Source organism: Oryx dammah, unplaced genomic scaffold (genome assembly GCF_014754425.2).
Source record: "Oryx dammah isolate SB20612 unplaced genomic scaffold, SCBI_Odam_1.1 HiC_scaffold_24, whole genome shotgun sequence".
Lineage (NCBI taxonomy): Eukaryota > Metazoa > Chordata > Mammalia > Artiodactyla > Bovidae > Oryx > Oryx dammah.
This window is the reverse complement of record NW_024070208.1, coordinates 11,971,375-11,986,051: the sequence shown is the minus strand read 5'-3', so window position 1 is coordinate 11,986,051 and position 14,677 is coordinate 11,971,375. Positions and strand designations below refer to the sequence as shown.

The 14,677-nt window shown below is 39.8% G+C and overlaps 1 protein-coding gene across 1 annotated transcript in view; it reads left to right on the top strand.

Annotated features, from left to right (window-relative positions):
• VWA8 (von Willebrand factor A domain containing 8) overlaps positions 1 to 14,677 on the top strand; it is a 380,884-nt gene that overhangs the window by 220,314 nt on the left and 145,893 nt on the right. Inside the window, exons 29-33 of the mRNA XM_040267183.1 lie at positions 851 to 1,050; positions 8,874 to 8,984; positions 9,890 to 9,954; positions 12,465 to 12,590; positions 14,090 to 14,199. Coding sequence (XP_040123117.1) covers positions 851 to 1,050; positions 8,874 to 8,984; positions 9,890 to 9,954; positions 12,465 to 12,590; positions 14,090 to 14,199 — 612 coding nt within the window. The remainder of the gene's footprint in view (positions 1 to 850; positions 1,051 to 8,873; positions 8,985 to 9,889; positions 9,955 to 12,464; positions 12,591 to 14,089; positions 14,200 to 14,677) is intronic.

Below are 14,677 nucleotides of genomic sequence, written 5' to 3'. Positions count from 1 at the left end.
GGGAGCTCATTGGAAAGGCAGAGTGAAACCCCGCCCCAGAGCCCCTGAGTCAGAATCTGCACTTTCATTAGATCCGCAGGTGATTCACACACACTTGAAAGTCGAAGAAGCACTGAAATAGAATTCAGAAAAGGGACCTAGTCAAGTACTTGATTGAAAAGACAGGTTTTGTAATAATAAAAATACACAAACATGAAAAAAGATAATTTGGAAAATAAGATCCATAAAGCTAAGAATCAAAAAATGGAAATACTTATTTACTTGAAAAGCCTAAAGATCTAGTAAACTGGGAAATACCAGATTAGCAGATGGAAGATGTTGACCAGCTGTTATCCATCTGAGCCAATAATAAAATAAGAGGAAACAGACTTTTATTGAAGCACAAAATACTTTCATAGAAGGAAGAATTTCCTGACATTGAGGAGTGTTAAATATGTAATGGTGTTGCTGTGGAATATTATGGAATTATTTGGGGAACAAATAGATACTTACTTCCTGGAGTATATAGGCATGGTCCCATCTATTAATACACTTAGAAAGAAGAAAGTGTTAGTCGCTCAGTTGTGTCCTACTCTTTGCAATCCCATGGACTGTATCCCACCAGGCTCCTCTGTCTATGGGATTCTCCAGGCAAGAATACTGGAGTAGGTTGCCATTCCCTTCTCCAAAACACTTAAAGCAGGTATGAGATTGCTTCTCCCAGTGCTCTTTGACCAATCCATGTGCAGGTCATCTGCTGAGTTATTATTGTATACTGTCTTATGATTCAGTTTTCACTGGACCTTTTTGTACCTAGCAGAAAATCTACTGCAGAATAGAATTAACTCTGTTTTTTTTTTTGTCATTTCAGAAAATGAGGAAAATACTCTCTATGTAGTTGCATGCAATCCTGTGTCCTTATACTTTATGAATATGACTGGGAAAAGCGGCCACTTTGTGGACCTTTTCGACATCTTCCCAAGAACGGCCAGTGGAATCTGGCACCCATTTGTGACGGTGGCACCGCTGGGAAATCCCCTAAAGGGTCAAGTGGTTCTCCATGAGCAGCAGGTAATGATGTGGCCTCATTATACCACGAATGACTTACGTGAGGGACAGGCAAGAATGTTTTCCAGCCTATCACTAAAAGTGTGTGCTTTCATAAAGACCGAGGAGAGGGGCTACAGGAAGGAGTTGGGAGTTGTATGTTATCAGTACCACGAGGCAGGCTAACGCCTTCCTCTCTGGGGGTCTTCGACACGGGCTTTATTCTTTGAAACGTGTTAAGTGAGGGTTTCCTAACCTCAGTACTAATGACATTTGAGGCTGGATAGTTCATTGTTGGGGCCTTTCTTGGTGGCTTAGCAGTAAAGAATCCGCCTGCAGTGCAGGAGACGTAAGAGATGGGGGTTCAATCCCTGGGTAGGAAAGGCCCCCTGGAGGAGGGCATGGCAACCCGCTCCAGTGTTCTTGCCTAGACAATGCCGTGGACAGAGGAGCCTGGTGGACTGCAGTCCATGGGGTTGCAAGAGTCTACACGACTGAAGTGACTGAGCAACAGCCGCAGCGGTTCATTGCTATGAAGTTTGCCTTCTCTGTGGGGAGACAGACAGCAAGGAAGCCAACAAATAAACATACCACTTTCAAGCAGTGATGACTGCTGTACAGTTCATGGGATCCCAAGAGAGTCAGACACAATTTAGCGACTAAACAACAACAAGAAAAAACGTCCTAGGGAAGAAAGATGGGGGTAGGGTGGGAGGAGCTGAAAGAATGAATAGTACTCAAGAGTGCTAAGACAGCTCCCCTTAGGAGATGACACATTATCTGAAACCCGAATGGCATTCTTTATGTGGAGACAGCTATGTAACTACTGAATGGAATTGTCTTAGTTCAGGGGTCTCCAACCGCCAGGATCTAATACCTGATGATCTGAGGTGGAGCTGATGTAATAATAATAGAAATAAAGTGCACAATAAATGTAACGTGCTTGAATCATCCTGACATCCACCCCGTCCCCCATCCATGAAAAAGTTGTCTTCCACAAAACTGGACCCTGGTGCCAAAAAGGCTGGGGACCGCTCTCTTAGTCTGTTTGGGCTGCTGTAATGTAGGTACCATGGACAAGGTAGCTTATAAACAGCAGGCATGCATTTCTCACAGTTCTGCAGCCTGGCAAGTCCAAGATCAAGGTGACTGCAAGTTCGAGATCTGGTGAAAACCTATTTCCTAGATAGCTGTCTTTTCCCTGTGACCTCTCATGGCAGAAGTAGCAGGGCTCACATCCATGTGTCTTTTGTAAGGGCACTAATCCCATTCATAAAGTCAAAAAGGGCATTCATAATGCCAAAAAGGACACAACTTAGTGACTAAACAACAACAAAGTTAATCTATGCTATCCAATAGAAAGGAGCACAATGTTTTTATAGGCCTGTTACCCACCTGGTAGCTACCAAATTGTGTATGTGTGTGTGTTCAGTCATTTTAGTTGTTTCTGACTCTTTGTGACCCTGTGGACTGTAGCCCTCCAGGCTGCTTATCCATGGGATTCTCCAGAAAAGAATACTGGAGTGGGTTGCCATTTCCTTCTTCCCAACCCACGGAATCTTCCCACCCCAGGGATCGAACCCACGTCTCCTGTGTCTCCTGCAATGCAAGCAGATTCTTTACCACTTAGCCACCAGGGAAGCTCACCAAATAGTACACTAAGCATATTATTCATTCATCAAATAAGTATCATGTGCTTACTCTTAGGGATACTTCCATAAACAAAACAAAAGTCCTTGTTCTGAGAAGCTTGTATTCTGGTGCAGAAAGATAGACAATAAGCAAAATAAATAGTTACAACTTAAATTAGACGATGAGAAACAAGGGAGAGTAAAATAGAAGGAAGACTGCCATTTAAAGCAGGGCAGGTCAGGGATCGCCTGACTGAGAAAGTGATATTTAAGTGGATTTGATAGCGTTGAGGGAGAAAAGAGAGACTGGGAAGCAGAGAGTTCCTATGGAAAGGGGATTATAAATTCAAAGACCCAGAGGCTGGAATATGCCTTTGGATCTTTAAAGAAGTGTGGTGGGGAAGTTTGAATGAAGGCCAGAGTATAAAGAGGCGAGGCCAAAGAGGTCCCCCGGTGACCTGGGGCAGGACCATGGTGGAGGGTGGGGAGGCAGAGGTGCAGAGCCTTATGAATCATTCTACGGTTCTGCGCTGCGTGTGAGGAGAGGGGAAGAAGGTCTTAGAGGGCTTCAAGCAGAGGAGCAGCTAGATCTGACATATATTTTAGGGATTTCTAAATCCCTAGGGATTTCTCTAGCTCCTCTGTGGTGAATAGTCTACAGGTACGAAGGCAGAATGAAGGAAACTAATTAAGAGATTTTTACAATGATCCAAGCAAGAGATCACCCAAGTTTGGAAGTCATCAGTAATGATGGATTCTGTATATATTCTCAAGGTGCGACTAATAGGATTTCCTTTCAGATCAGATACAGGAAGTGACAGAGTAGAAACTAAGGTCAACTTTAAGATTTAAGGCTTGAGCAACGAAAAGGGTAGACCTGCCATGAACTGAGATGGGGAAGGCATTGATTTGGGAGGAAAAATGAGATGTGTGATTCAATTCGAGATGCCTGTGACAAAGCCAAGTAGATGATTCTGCTGTTTAATGGAGAACAGGAAGCATAAATTGGGAAGTCACTGGAGTATAAATGTTATTTAAATCATGAAACTGAAAGCGATGACTAAGGGAATGGAATGTGGGTAGAAAAGAGAAGTCTTAGCTCTAAGCCCTGGAGCAATGAAATATGAAGAAATCGGGGAAAGAAGGCGGAATCAATCGACTGAGGGGAACTGAAAATGAACATCCAGTGGTAGAGATGAACAAACCAGGGTGTGGCATTTCAGAAGCCAAGTGATGACCATCCCAAGGAGGAAGATCAGTGATTAAATGCTGACAATGTGTCAAGGAAAAGACTGCATATGTTATTCCACGTTATTCTTCCATAGGCTCAGTGGGGTAGTTTTAGCAATATTTACACGTGAGGAAACTGAGGCTCACGGAGTTTAAATAACTTGCCCAGTAAACACATAGTAGAACAGAAGTTCAAGCCAAATTGGATTGACTCCACCAGAATTAAATTAGTTTTGTCCACTCACTGCAGAAAGGTGGAGGCAAGTAGTCTGAAAATTTTTTAAAGTTATTCGTCATAGGAAAATATTGAAAAAGTGCAATGTTTTTACTTGTTAAGTATTTTAAGGTACTATAAAGCATTACCCAGAACAGTGCTTTTAGGCTGTTTCTAATCAAGAATTTAAAAAAAAAAAAATCTCTTGAATAACATATCAGTGTTTCACTGAGTTAAGTAAGTCACCTTCAACTTTAGGCTTTGCCTAAGTAATTACTGTTGAGGCAGTCCGAGCACAGGTTGGAAGAGAATTTCCAGACACAGAGCACTTCAGAAGGAGTGAGTTTGTTAAGGACAACAAGCAGACGTAATGTGGGCGCTGCGAGCGCAGCGGGCCGGCCTCCTGACAGACCAGAGAGAGTCAGTTTTCGTGGGTTAACAACCAATTTTTATAGCCTCAGGACAAAGAAAATTCTTCCTGGACCATTGGCCATAGGTGATTGCTTGGGGTACTATAGTGTGCTTACTGGAGTGGGCATCTTTGCCTGATTGGGAGTCAGGAAGCTTGTCAGTGGTGACAGGAGCTTTTAGCAACAGTTACGAAGGGGCTCAGTCAGCTTCGGAGGTGTCCTTGGTTCTGGGCTCTGCTTCTGTGACCTTGGTGCGACGTCTTGCACCTCTGGCCTTGGGGCAGGACTCAACAATTATCATAAATTCTGAGTTAATCAGTTGTTTTTTTTTCTGGTTTTCACAATTTTTTTTCACTTTGCTTTCCCCTAGAAGCAGAATATACAAATGTCCAGCACTTGCTTAGAAAAGCTTGTGTCCATCCCATTGGAAAGGGTTTTACTTCGTAGAGTTCCAACAAAATATCAATGCCATTGAATTGATTTCTACAGCCAGAGGAAACTCTCATATAAAGCACATGATATCTTGGTGATTTTTGATTAAGTGAACCAATCAAATTTAAATAGAAATCTGATTTTGGAGTATTTTTTCAAAAAATCTTGCCAAATTTTCAACTGTCAGGCAAACTGTCAAATTTACAGATACCAATTCTAAAAGTATGAGATTTTCAGGTCCTCAGGAAGTAGTTTGTCTTCTCAAAAGATCCAATTATTTGGCAACATTGTGGATCAGTTTCCTGCTCATGTATAATGACTTTCATCGAAGACAGTGTGTTTTTTGTATAAACCCACAGTTCCTCTCCTGGCATTCTTGCATGCTACCTGGCTTTCCCCATTGACCAGTTTCAGCAATTCTCCAGGTTACCTCAAGGCCCTGAGCAGACTCGCATGGCTTACCAGGATTTCTCCCTGTCCTCTGTTTTATATTATGTCCCCACTGGAGTATTCAGTTCAGTTCAGTTCAGAAGCCCTCCTTAATTCCAGATGCACAGCATGTAACTGTAAAATTTAACAAATGATAAATAATTCTAATCTAATGAAAAAATGAGTGTGCTGCCTTCAGTCCCTTCTCCCCCATTCTGCCCTAGCTGAAAAGGGGGCTGAAATATTGTAAAGAAGTACTTTCATTAATTCATCTGTCCCTTGTCTTTATAGAGCTTGGCAACGGATGCATTTCGCTGGTTAGTTTAAGTTGTTCAAAAATTCCTTGCTAAAATAAACTCTTAAGTGAGGACAGGGAAACTTTGCCGTGCCTAAAAATAAAGCCTCCTCCCTTCCCCCTACCCCACCCCACCATGAGATTACTTATTACATCTGTACAGAGTTTAGAATTTCAGACTTTAGGACATGGAGGTCATCCAGAGGTTACTTTTCTCCCAGTCAAATACAAACATAATAAAATTGCTCACTCGCTTCTCCTCCCTGCCCCCCTGGAAGGAGTGCCAAAACCACAGTTACATGTACTCATGTGTGACGCAAAATTCTATTTTTAAACTCAGACAGAATATATCATTAGTCATTTACAGAAGGAAACCATTAACATCTAAAAGGATGGAGCAGCAGAACTCCTTCATGCTGCCAGTTGCTTCTAGAACCAATTCTAAATACAGAGGTGGCTGGAAACATATGTATGTATACATACACATATAGAGATATGTTTTCTGTTACTTAGAAAGATCTAGTTTTTCAGTTCACTTCAGAAGTACTAGACCCTAAAAAGGAAGAAAAATGCAAAACTACTCATTTTTGTGCGTAACCATATCTGTTTAATCATCTACTTATTCTTCTACTTAATCATATTTGGGATCAAACATTATTTTTAGGACTTTCTGTTGCTTATAAAAGTTAATATTATCCAAATTGCTTAAGTGCTAGTGATTTGTGCTAATGTTGTACATATTTATCATAAGAGAGATTTTCTTCTTTAAAAAATACTAACTCAAAAAAAGATTTAATCTAGAATAGAGACTAAAAAATTTTAACTTATTAGTGCAACTTCTTAAAGAAAACTTTAAGGATTTTCCTTGAGATTTTTATCATATTCAAACTTTCAAATGCCAGGAATATGATATATTGATTTTTAAAAAGAATATTACTAATGTACATTCTTTTTAAAAAAAACATAAGCTTTTTATTTTGTATTAGGGTATAGTTGATTAACAAACAACGTTGTGATGGTTTCAGGTGAACAGTGAAGGGACTCAGCCATACATACACATGTATCCTTTCTCCCCCAAACCCCTCTCCCATCCAGGATACCATGTAACATTGAGCAGAGTTCCATGATAACACACATCTGTAATGGAGAATTGCATTATACAGCATGATGCATTCTAAGTGTCTTTATAAGGAAAACTTTAAGCTGTGTCGGCTTGCTTAGAATTTTTTTAATATAGCCAATATTTGAAGTATATGGAATAAAGGAAACTTCAGTATAACTACTACTTTAATTCTTGAGCACTTCAGTAAAATTCACTAGTAAAATAAATTGAAACCACTCTATGAGGTCTCAGATTTTGCAAGTGAATCGTTATTTACATTTCCTTTTATTTCCTCTGTAATTAGATTATGTGATAAAGGGCAAAGGTAATGATTATTCATCCTTGTATTCTTCTTTCTTCTTTAAATATAAGTTGGATGGCATCACTGATTCAACGGACACGAGTTTGGGGAAGCTCCCAGAGACAGCGGAGGACAGGAAAGCCTGGTGTGCTGCAGTCCATGGGGTTGCAAAAGTCGGACATAGTGATTGAACAACAACAACAAATAAATGTTATGAAAGAAATGAGCAGACTTTTCCTATTTTGTTTATATTTTACAAAATATATAGTAATTCTTTGGATGCTTTGTGATTTTGTTTTCCCCAAAGAAAGTTCTTTAAATGAAAAGTTCATAAGGTTTAGGATAACTGAAGGAGCCCCAAATTTTAATAAGATAAAACAAAATGAACCAAAATAAGAGAGAGAGAAAAAAGACAATTACATAACAATGAGGTTTGACAAACAATTTGCTGGTGCCTTTTTGTAAACCTGTTAGTCAACCTCCAAATGTCTTTAAATTTTAACTGAAAACCCAACTTCTTTACATTGCTTTAAAATATTCAGCCTTTTCTGGCTTTGTAAATTTTAAGTTCTTATTTCATGTGTTTCTCTTCACTTGTTTTAATGTCCAAGGTTAATTTTTTTTTTAGTTTTTTTTTCTTGAAAAACTCCTAATTTCTGAGAGATTATTACTTCATTTGCATAACTGTGATGAATGCTGCTGGAGCGATCTCTTGTCAGTATGTTATCACAGCACGAGCTATGAAAGTTCCCAAGCTCAGTGAATGACGAGATGAAGAAATACTCATTCCCAGCTTGGTTCTTGGGGTCCTTGATATTTTCTTGCTAATCCATCCTTATATCATATACATATTTTCTGAGTTAAACCTGCATTTGTGAAAAGAATAAATAAGATTCAATTTTGCACAGTGTGTTGTTGTTCAGTTGCTAAGTTGTGTCTGACTCTTTATGATCCCATGGACTGCAGCACATCAGGCTTCCCGGTCCTTCACTGTCTCCCCAAGTTTGCTCAGACTCATGTCCATTGGGTTGATGATCCATCCAGCCATCTCATCCTCCGTTGTCCCCTTCTCCTCCTGACTTCAGTCTTTCCCAGCATCAGGGTCTTTTCCAATGAGACTTCGCATCAGGTAGCCAAAGTATTGGAGCTTCAGCTTCAGTATCAGTCCTTCCAAAAAATATTCAAGGTTGATTTCCTTTAGGATTGACTAGTTTGATCTCCTTGCTGTCCAAAGGACTCTCAAGAGTCTTCTCCAGCACCATGATTCCACAGGCCACACAACTAATAGCATAGGCCCTCTCATCATCAGACAATTGAATACATAGTGTAAAAGAGTTGTTCAACATGCTTTCTTTTTTTTTTTGTAAATCACTTAAATTTTTTTTAATTGGAAGATAATTGCTTTACACTGTTGTGTTGGTTTAACTGCACATTCTTTAAGTGTAATTTTGATAAAAGTAAACAGACTTTTAAAAATGATCAAATGTCTTAATTTCCTCCTTAATACATAATAAAGCAGAGTCATGGTAAAACCTAGCCTATATTTACAAGGGGGTGGTTTTAAGATAAAATCTTCAAAGAAGAAAGTCTGCCTTACATAATTAAAAATATCCTCATTAAACCATGGAAGTCTTTAAATTCTGTACTATGGAAAATCACTTAGTGTTTTTATGGAGTCGTTTAAATATTTCAGTACTGTCATTTTACCTTTGGTTTATTTATCACTAAATACCCTTTATTTCCAGGCTGCCAAGAGACTGCTGCTTTAAAAAAAAAAAAAAAAGTTATTCTCTTTATTTCCAGAGCAATGTTATCCTGTTGCTGGATCCCGCTAGCCAAGCCCTTCACCGTCTCATCCTACCTTCAGAAGAATTTACGATGAAGAAAACTTCCTGGTGGAACAAGGAGGAAGCTGTAAGGAATACCCAGCCTGCCCAGTAAATTGCCAAGGATTTTCTGTAGCTTTCTCACTGTAAACATGCATCCCTGCCCCTCCCTTGCGGCACCTTTTGTTTGCTATAATGCACAAAAGAATTCTCTTATTAGGCACTTGTGAATTTTAATATGATACAAGTAGGTAGACATAGATACACGTATAAGTAAGTCAGTGTTCTTTTTGGATCCATCACAGGAACATTTGAATGAATAATCATAGGACATCATGAGCCATTTGAGCGTGATATTCATAACAAATCCCTAATCATGCAGACACTTTAACCTGCTTTCCAGTTCTGTGTTTATGTTTTGGATTTATGTAATGAACCTATGAGTGCAACATCTGGTTGTATTTACAAGATAAATAAATATTTTAGCTTAATAAACTAGTAATTAAATATTTTGGCCAACCCCAGGGAGTCTATTCTGCCATTCAGAACAAGGTAATGGATATAAAACAAGACTTACCCTCTGCCCTGGACAACATAGCACGCTTATAGGTCTTAAAATGCCATGAAAAAAAGAGATATTTTAAATGTCATAAATAGATCCAAATCAAAGAAACAAAGTATTTCCTATGTATTCGTGCTATGGTACAAACATCACAGTTAATCACCAGATAGCATGTTTATTTCTAACCAGCATTTGGCATTATTTTTTTAAATATTATCCTAAAAATGTTTTAGTACATAGTTCACAGTGAATTTTAAAATATATTTTAATGCATGTTACCGTAAGAGTCTTGGAACAGATGAAGAGGGGTAGCTTCTCAGAGAATTATATGTTTTACATATTGAACAACTTTATTTAAGGAAAAGCAGCTGAAGAGACGTGACTGCATCCAACACAGTTAATGTGAATATTTTGTTTTTTCTTGTCTTTAGGAAACTTACAAAATGTGTAAAGAGTTTTCACACAAAAACTGGCTAGTGTTCTACAAAGAAAAAGGGTGAGTTTTTTTCTGTAGAGGGTTTAAACTAGGATTCTTCTTCTGTCCATTCTCTTTCCTCCTTTAATTTTATTGTGTGCTAAGAGTTCCAAAGAATAGAAAGGAGAGATAAGAAAGCCTTCCTCAGTGATCAATCCAAAGAAATAGGAAAACAGCAGAATGGGAAAGACTAGAGATCTCAAGAAAATTAGAGATCCCAAGAGAACATTTCATGCAAAGATGGGCTCAATAAAGGACAGAAATGGTATGGACCTGACAGAAGCAGAAGTTATTAAGAAGAGGTGGTAAGAATACACAGAAGACCTGTACAAAAAAGAGCTTCACAACCCAGATAATCACGATGGTGTGATCACTCATCTAGAGCCAGACATCCTGGAATGTGAAGTCAAGTGGGCCTTGGGAAGCATCACTATGAACAAAGCTAGTGGAGGTGATGGAATTCCAGGTTAGCTATTTCAAATCCTAAAAGATGATGCTATGAAAGTGCTGCAGTCAATATGCCAGCAAATTTGGAAACCTCAGCAGTGACCACAGGACTGGAAAAGGTCAGTTTTCATTCCAATCCCAAAGAAAGGAAATGCCAAAGAATGCTCAAACTACCACACAGTTGCACTCATCTCACACACTAATAAAGTAATGCTCAAAATTTTCTAAGCCAGGCTTCAGCAATACGTGAACCGTGAACTTCCAGATGTTCAAGCTGGTTTTAGAAAAGGCAGAGGAACCAGAGATCAAATTGCCAACATCCGCTGGATCATTGAAAAAGCAAGAGAGTTCCAGAAAAACATCTATTTCTGCTTTATTGACTATGCCAAAGCCTTTGACTGTGTGGATCACAATAAACTGTGGAAAACTCTGAAAGAGATGGGAATACCAGACCACCTGACCTGCCTCTTGAGAAATCTGTATGCAGGTCAGGAAGCAACAGAACTAGACATGGAACAACAGACTGGTTCCAAATAGGAAAAGGAGTCCGTCAAGGCTGTATATTGTCACCCTGCTTATTTAACTTATATGCAGAGTACATCATGAGAAACACTGGACTGGAAGAAGCACAAGCTGGAATCAGGATTGCTGGGAGAACTATCAATAACCTCAGATATGCAGATGACACCACCTTTATGGCAGAAAGTGAAGAGGAACTAAAAAGCCTCTTGATGAAAGTGAAAGAGGAGAGTGAAAAAGTTGGCTTAAAGCTCAACATTCAGAAAACAGACCATGGCATCTGGTTCCATCACTTCATGGGAAATAGATGGGGAAACTGTAAACAGTGTCAGATTTTATTTTGGGGGGCTCCAAAATCACTGCAGATGGTGACTGCAGCCATGAAATTAAAAGACACTTACTCCTTGGAAAGAAAGTTATGACCAACCTGGATAGCATATTCAAAAGCAGAGACATTACTTTGCCAACAAATATCCATCTAGTCAAGGCTATGGTTTTTCCAGTGGTCATGTATGGATGTGAGAGTTGGACTGTGAAGAAAGCTGAGCACTGAAGAATTGATGCTTTTGCACTGTGGTGTTGGAGAAGACTCTTGAGAGTCCCTTGGACTGCAACGAGATCCAACCAGTCCATCCTAAAGGAGATCAGTCCTGAATGTTCATTGGAAGGACTGATGTTGAAGCTGAAACTCTGGTACTTTGGCCACCTGATGCAAAGAGCTTGACTCATTGGAGAAGACTCTGATGCTTGGAGGGATTGAGGGCAGGAGGAGAAGGGGATGACAGAGGATGAGATGGCTGGATGGCATCACCAAGTCGATGGACATGAGTTTGAGCAAACTCTGGGAGTTGGTAATGGACATGGAGGCCTGGCGTGCTACGATTCATGGGGTCACAAAGAGTTGGACACAACTGAGCGACTGAACTGAACTGAAGTTGCTTCAGTCGTGTCTGACCTTGTGCGACCCCATGGACTGTAACCCACCAGGCTCCTCTGTCCATGGGATTTCCCAGAAAAGAATACTGGAGTGGGTTGCCATTTCTTTTTCCAGGCGATCTTCCTGACCCAGGGATCGAACCTGAGTCTCTATGTCTCCTGCACTGGCAGCCAGGTGCTTTACTCTGGGTTATTGTAAACTCATGTAACCAAGTTAGTGTTATTTTATTCTAAAAGTACCTTATCCCACATTGCCGAACATTGAAAAACACACATAAAAAAACAGTGCTCATAATTACATACACAATCACTGCTAGCATAGTGGCTGTCACTTCCCATTTTTAGATCTTATGCAAGCCTTTACATAGTCTAGTGTTTTATATCTCTATTTTCTCAATTAACATTTTTCTATGTTACCATCTAGTCTTAAAAATATTGTTTTTAGGGTTTTGTAATATATCCTGATTCCCAACCCAGGAATCGAACCCAGGTCCCCTACACTGCAGGCAGATTCCTTACCATCTGAGCCACCAGGGACACCCAGTATATCATGATTATGCTATGGTTACTCAACCAATATCCTCACCATTTCCTTTCACAGAGTTTTCTTTTTCTTTTCTTTTTTTCAGGAACACCCTGGCTGTGCTGGATGTTCTAGAAGGGCGAAGTCACACCATCTCGCTTCCCATCAACCTCCAGACAGTTTTTCTTGTAGCAGAAGACAAATGGCTTCTAGTGGAGAGTCAAACAAATCAGTGAGTAGATCTCCACGGTACCTCATGGAGTGTGCTCAGTTTTCCAGCATCCTTATATATAGCTCTATCTTCCTGTGTCTGTCTTTTAACATTTCTGTATTTGGCAGGTGAAACTCTGAAGAAGAGGGAAGGGGAAAATTTAAATGTCACTTAAATGTCGCTTCGTAGTGTAATTATAAAAGTTTGTTTCAGATGATGACCTTGAAATTAACAGTAAAAGCATAATGACTTTTACAATATTTTATATTTATCCATCTTTCTTTGGGCTTTTTCCTATTAGCACACTGAGCATTTCAGTGTATTCTCTGTGTTCTTGCCAGTACTTCAAAATAGATTTTCCGATCATCTTTTCTTCAAAGGGCCACACAGTCTCCATTCAAATGCCGTTGATTTCTGGAACTTCACAGGTTGCACCCCTGAGAAGTTTCTTCTTCGCTTCATCTTGCCTGCTCTTACTTGGTTGTCTTTATGTTTTGTGTTGCCTCCTCTACTGGACTGTACACTTCTTGATGAAAGGACGTTCTGTGTACTTGGCGTAACTAGGGTGCACAGTAAGTCTTGAGTCTGCTCCCTCGTGCGTCACTTCTCCTGGCTCCATGCAGACTTGCTGCTCCTCTGCTGACAAGCAGAAGTGTCCTGATGCAAAAGATTCCTGGCTATTTATACATCCGTATTTTGGCAATTATACGAATAAGTAAAGCAAGGGAATTGTAGCAGTGAGGGCTTCTGTCCCTTGTTGTTTAGTCAACTAAGTCGTGTCCAACTCTTCGTGACCCTAAGGACTGTATCTTGCCAGGCTCCTCTTTCCACGGGTTTTCCCAGGCAAGAATGCTGGAGTGAGTTGCCATTTCCTTCTCCAAGGGATCTTCCTGTCCCAGGGCTTAAATCGTCATCTCCTGCATTGCAGGCAGATCATTACTGCTGAGCCACCAGAGAAGCCGGTACCTAGTCACAAATTTGAGGCCGGGTTCCCTCTTACTGACTGATAAGTCATATTAATAGCAGGCTCCATGATGGTATGGAGTGTCTCTTTCGAGTTGCATTTTTCTTTTTTTTACTAGCCTTTCCTCTTATAGGAAGCGTTAGGTTTTTAGTTCACATTTATGACTGCATTGTTATTATGCACTCCTCTTTATACAGGCAAAAGGAGAATGGGGCAACAGCAGATGAGATGGTCAGATAGCATCACCGACTCAGTGGACATGAATCTGAGCAAACTTCGGGAGGTAGTGGAGGACAGAGGAGCCTGGCGTTCTTCAGTCCGTGGGGTCACAAAGAGTCGGACACGACTTAGCCACTGAGCAACAGCAACAACTTTATACAGCATTAAGAAGTTATTTTTTTAATTCATGATAAAACTCTGAAACTGCAAATTATACTCACAGTATGAAAAAGAGGCCCTGGGAGGGAAAAACTCTGATTTTTCCTAGTCTGGTCGTCTCACAGTTATGAGAAAAGGAAAGATTGTTCATTCACTTAGGTGTTTTGTTTGTTTACAGGAAGTATCTTTTAACTACACCTGCACACATAGAATCTAAGGACAGTGGGGTTTGCCAGTTGTATGTGTTGAAAGAGGAGCTTCCTAGCCCAGGGTTTGGAGTCATGCAAGGTAAATACTGTGCTCTGTGTGTATGTGGCTGTGCAGGTGCCTACTTGATTACATATGCTCCTCTAGGATCGTTTGAATACAATCATATCAACATATGTTAACTTTATACAGAAGAGAAAACTTAGTCACTGCCCTAGAAACAGTAAGGAAGAATCCATCATCTTTTAAGTTCTGTCTTTGCATATTTTTGACAAGTCAGAATGTTTATATATATGTAGGTTTCAAGTCTATTTTAGGACTGCATCATTTCTTTTTAACACAGAACATCAGAATTTCTACTTTATTCATCACAGATTTTGGGGGTGGTGTGAAAAGTACTTAAGGAAAAAAAAATCTAAAACATACCATTGCTAACCAACCAGGTCAGTTTTACCTCTTTCTGCAGTACTGTTAATATTAATCTTGATTGCTAATAAAAATTTGAATTCCGTAAATGAGAAGATACCAAGATGTGAAAACTGAGTCTTCTCAGACAAAA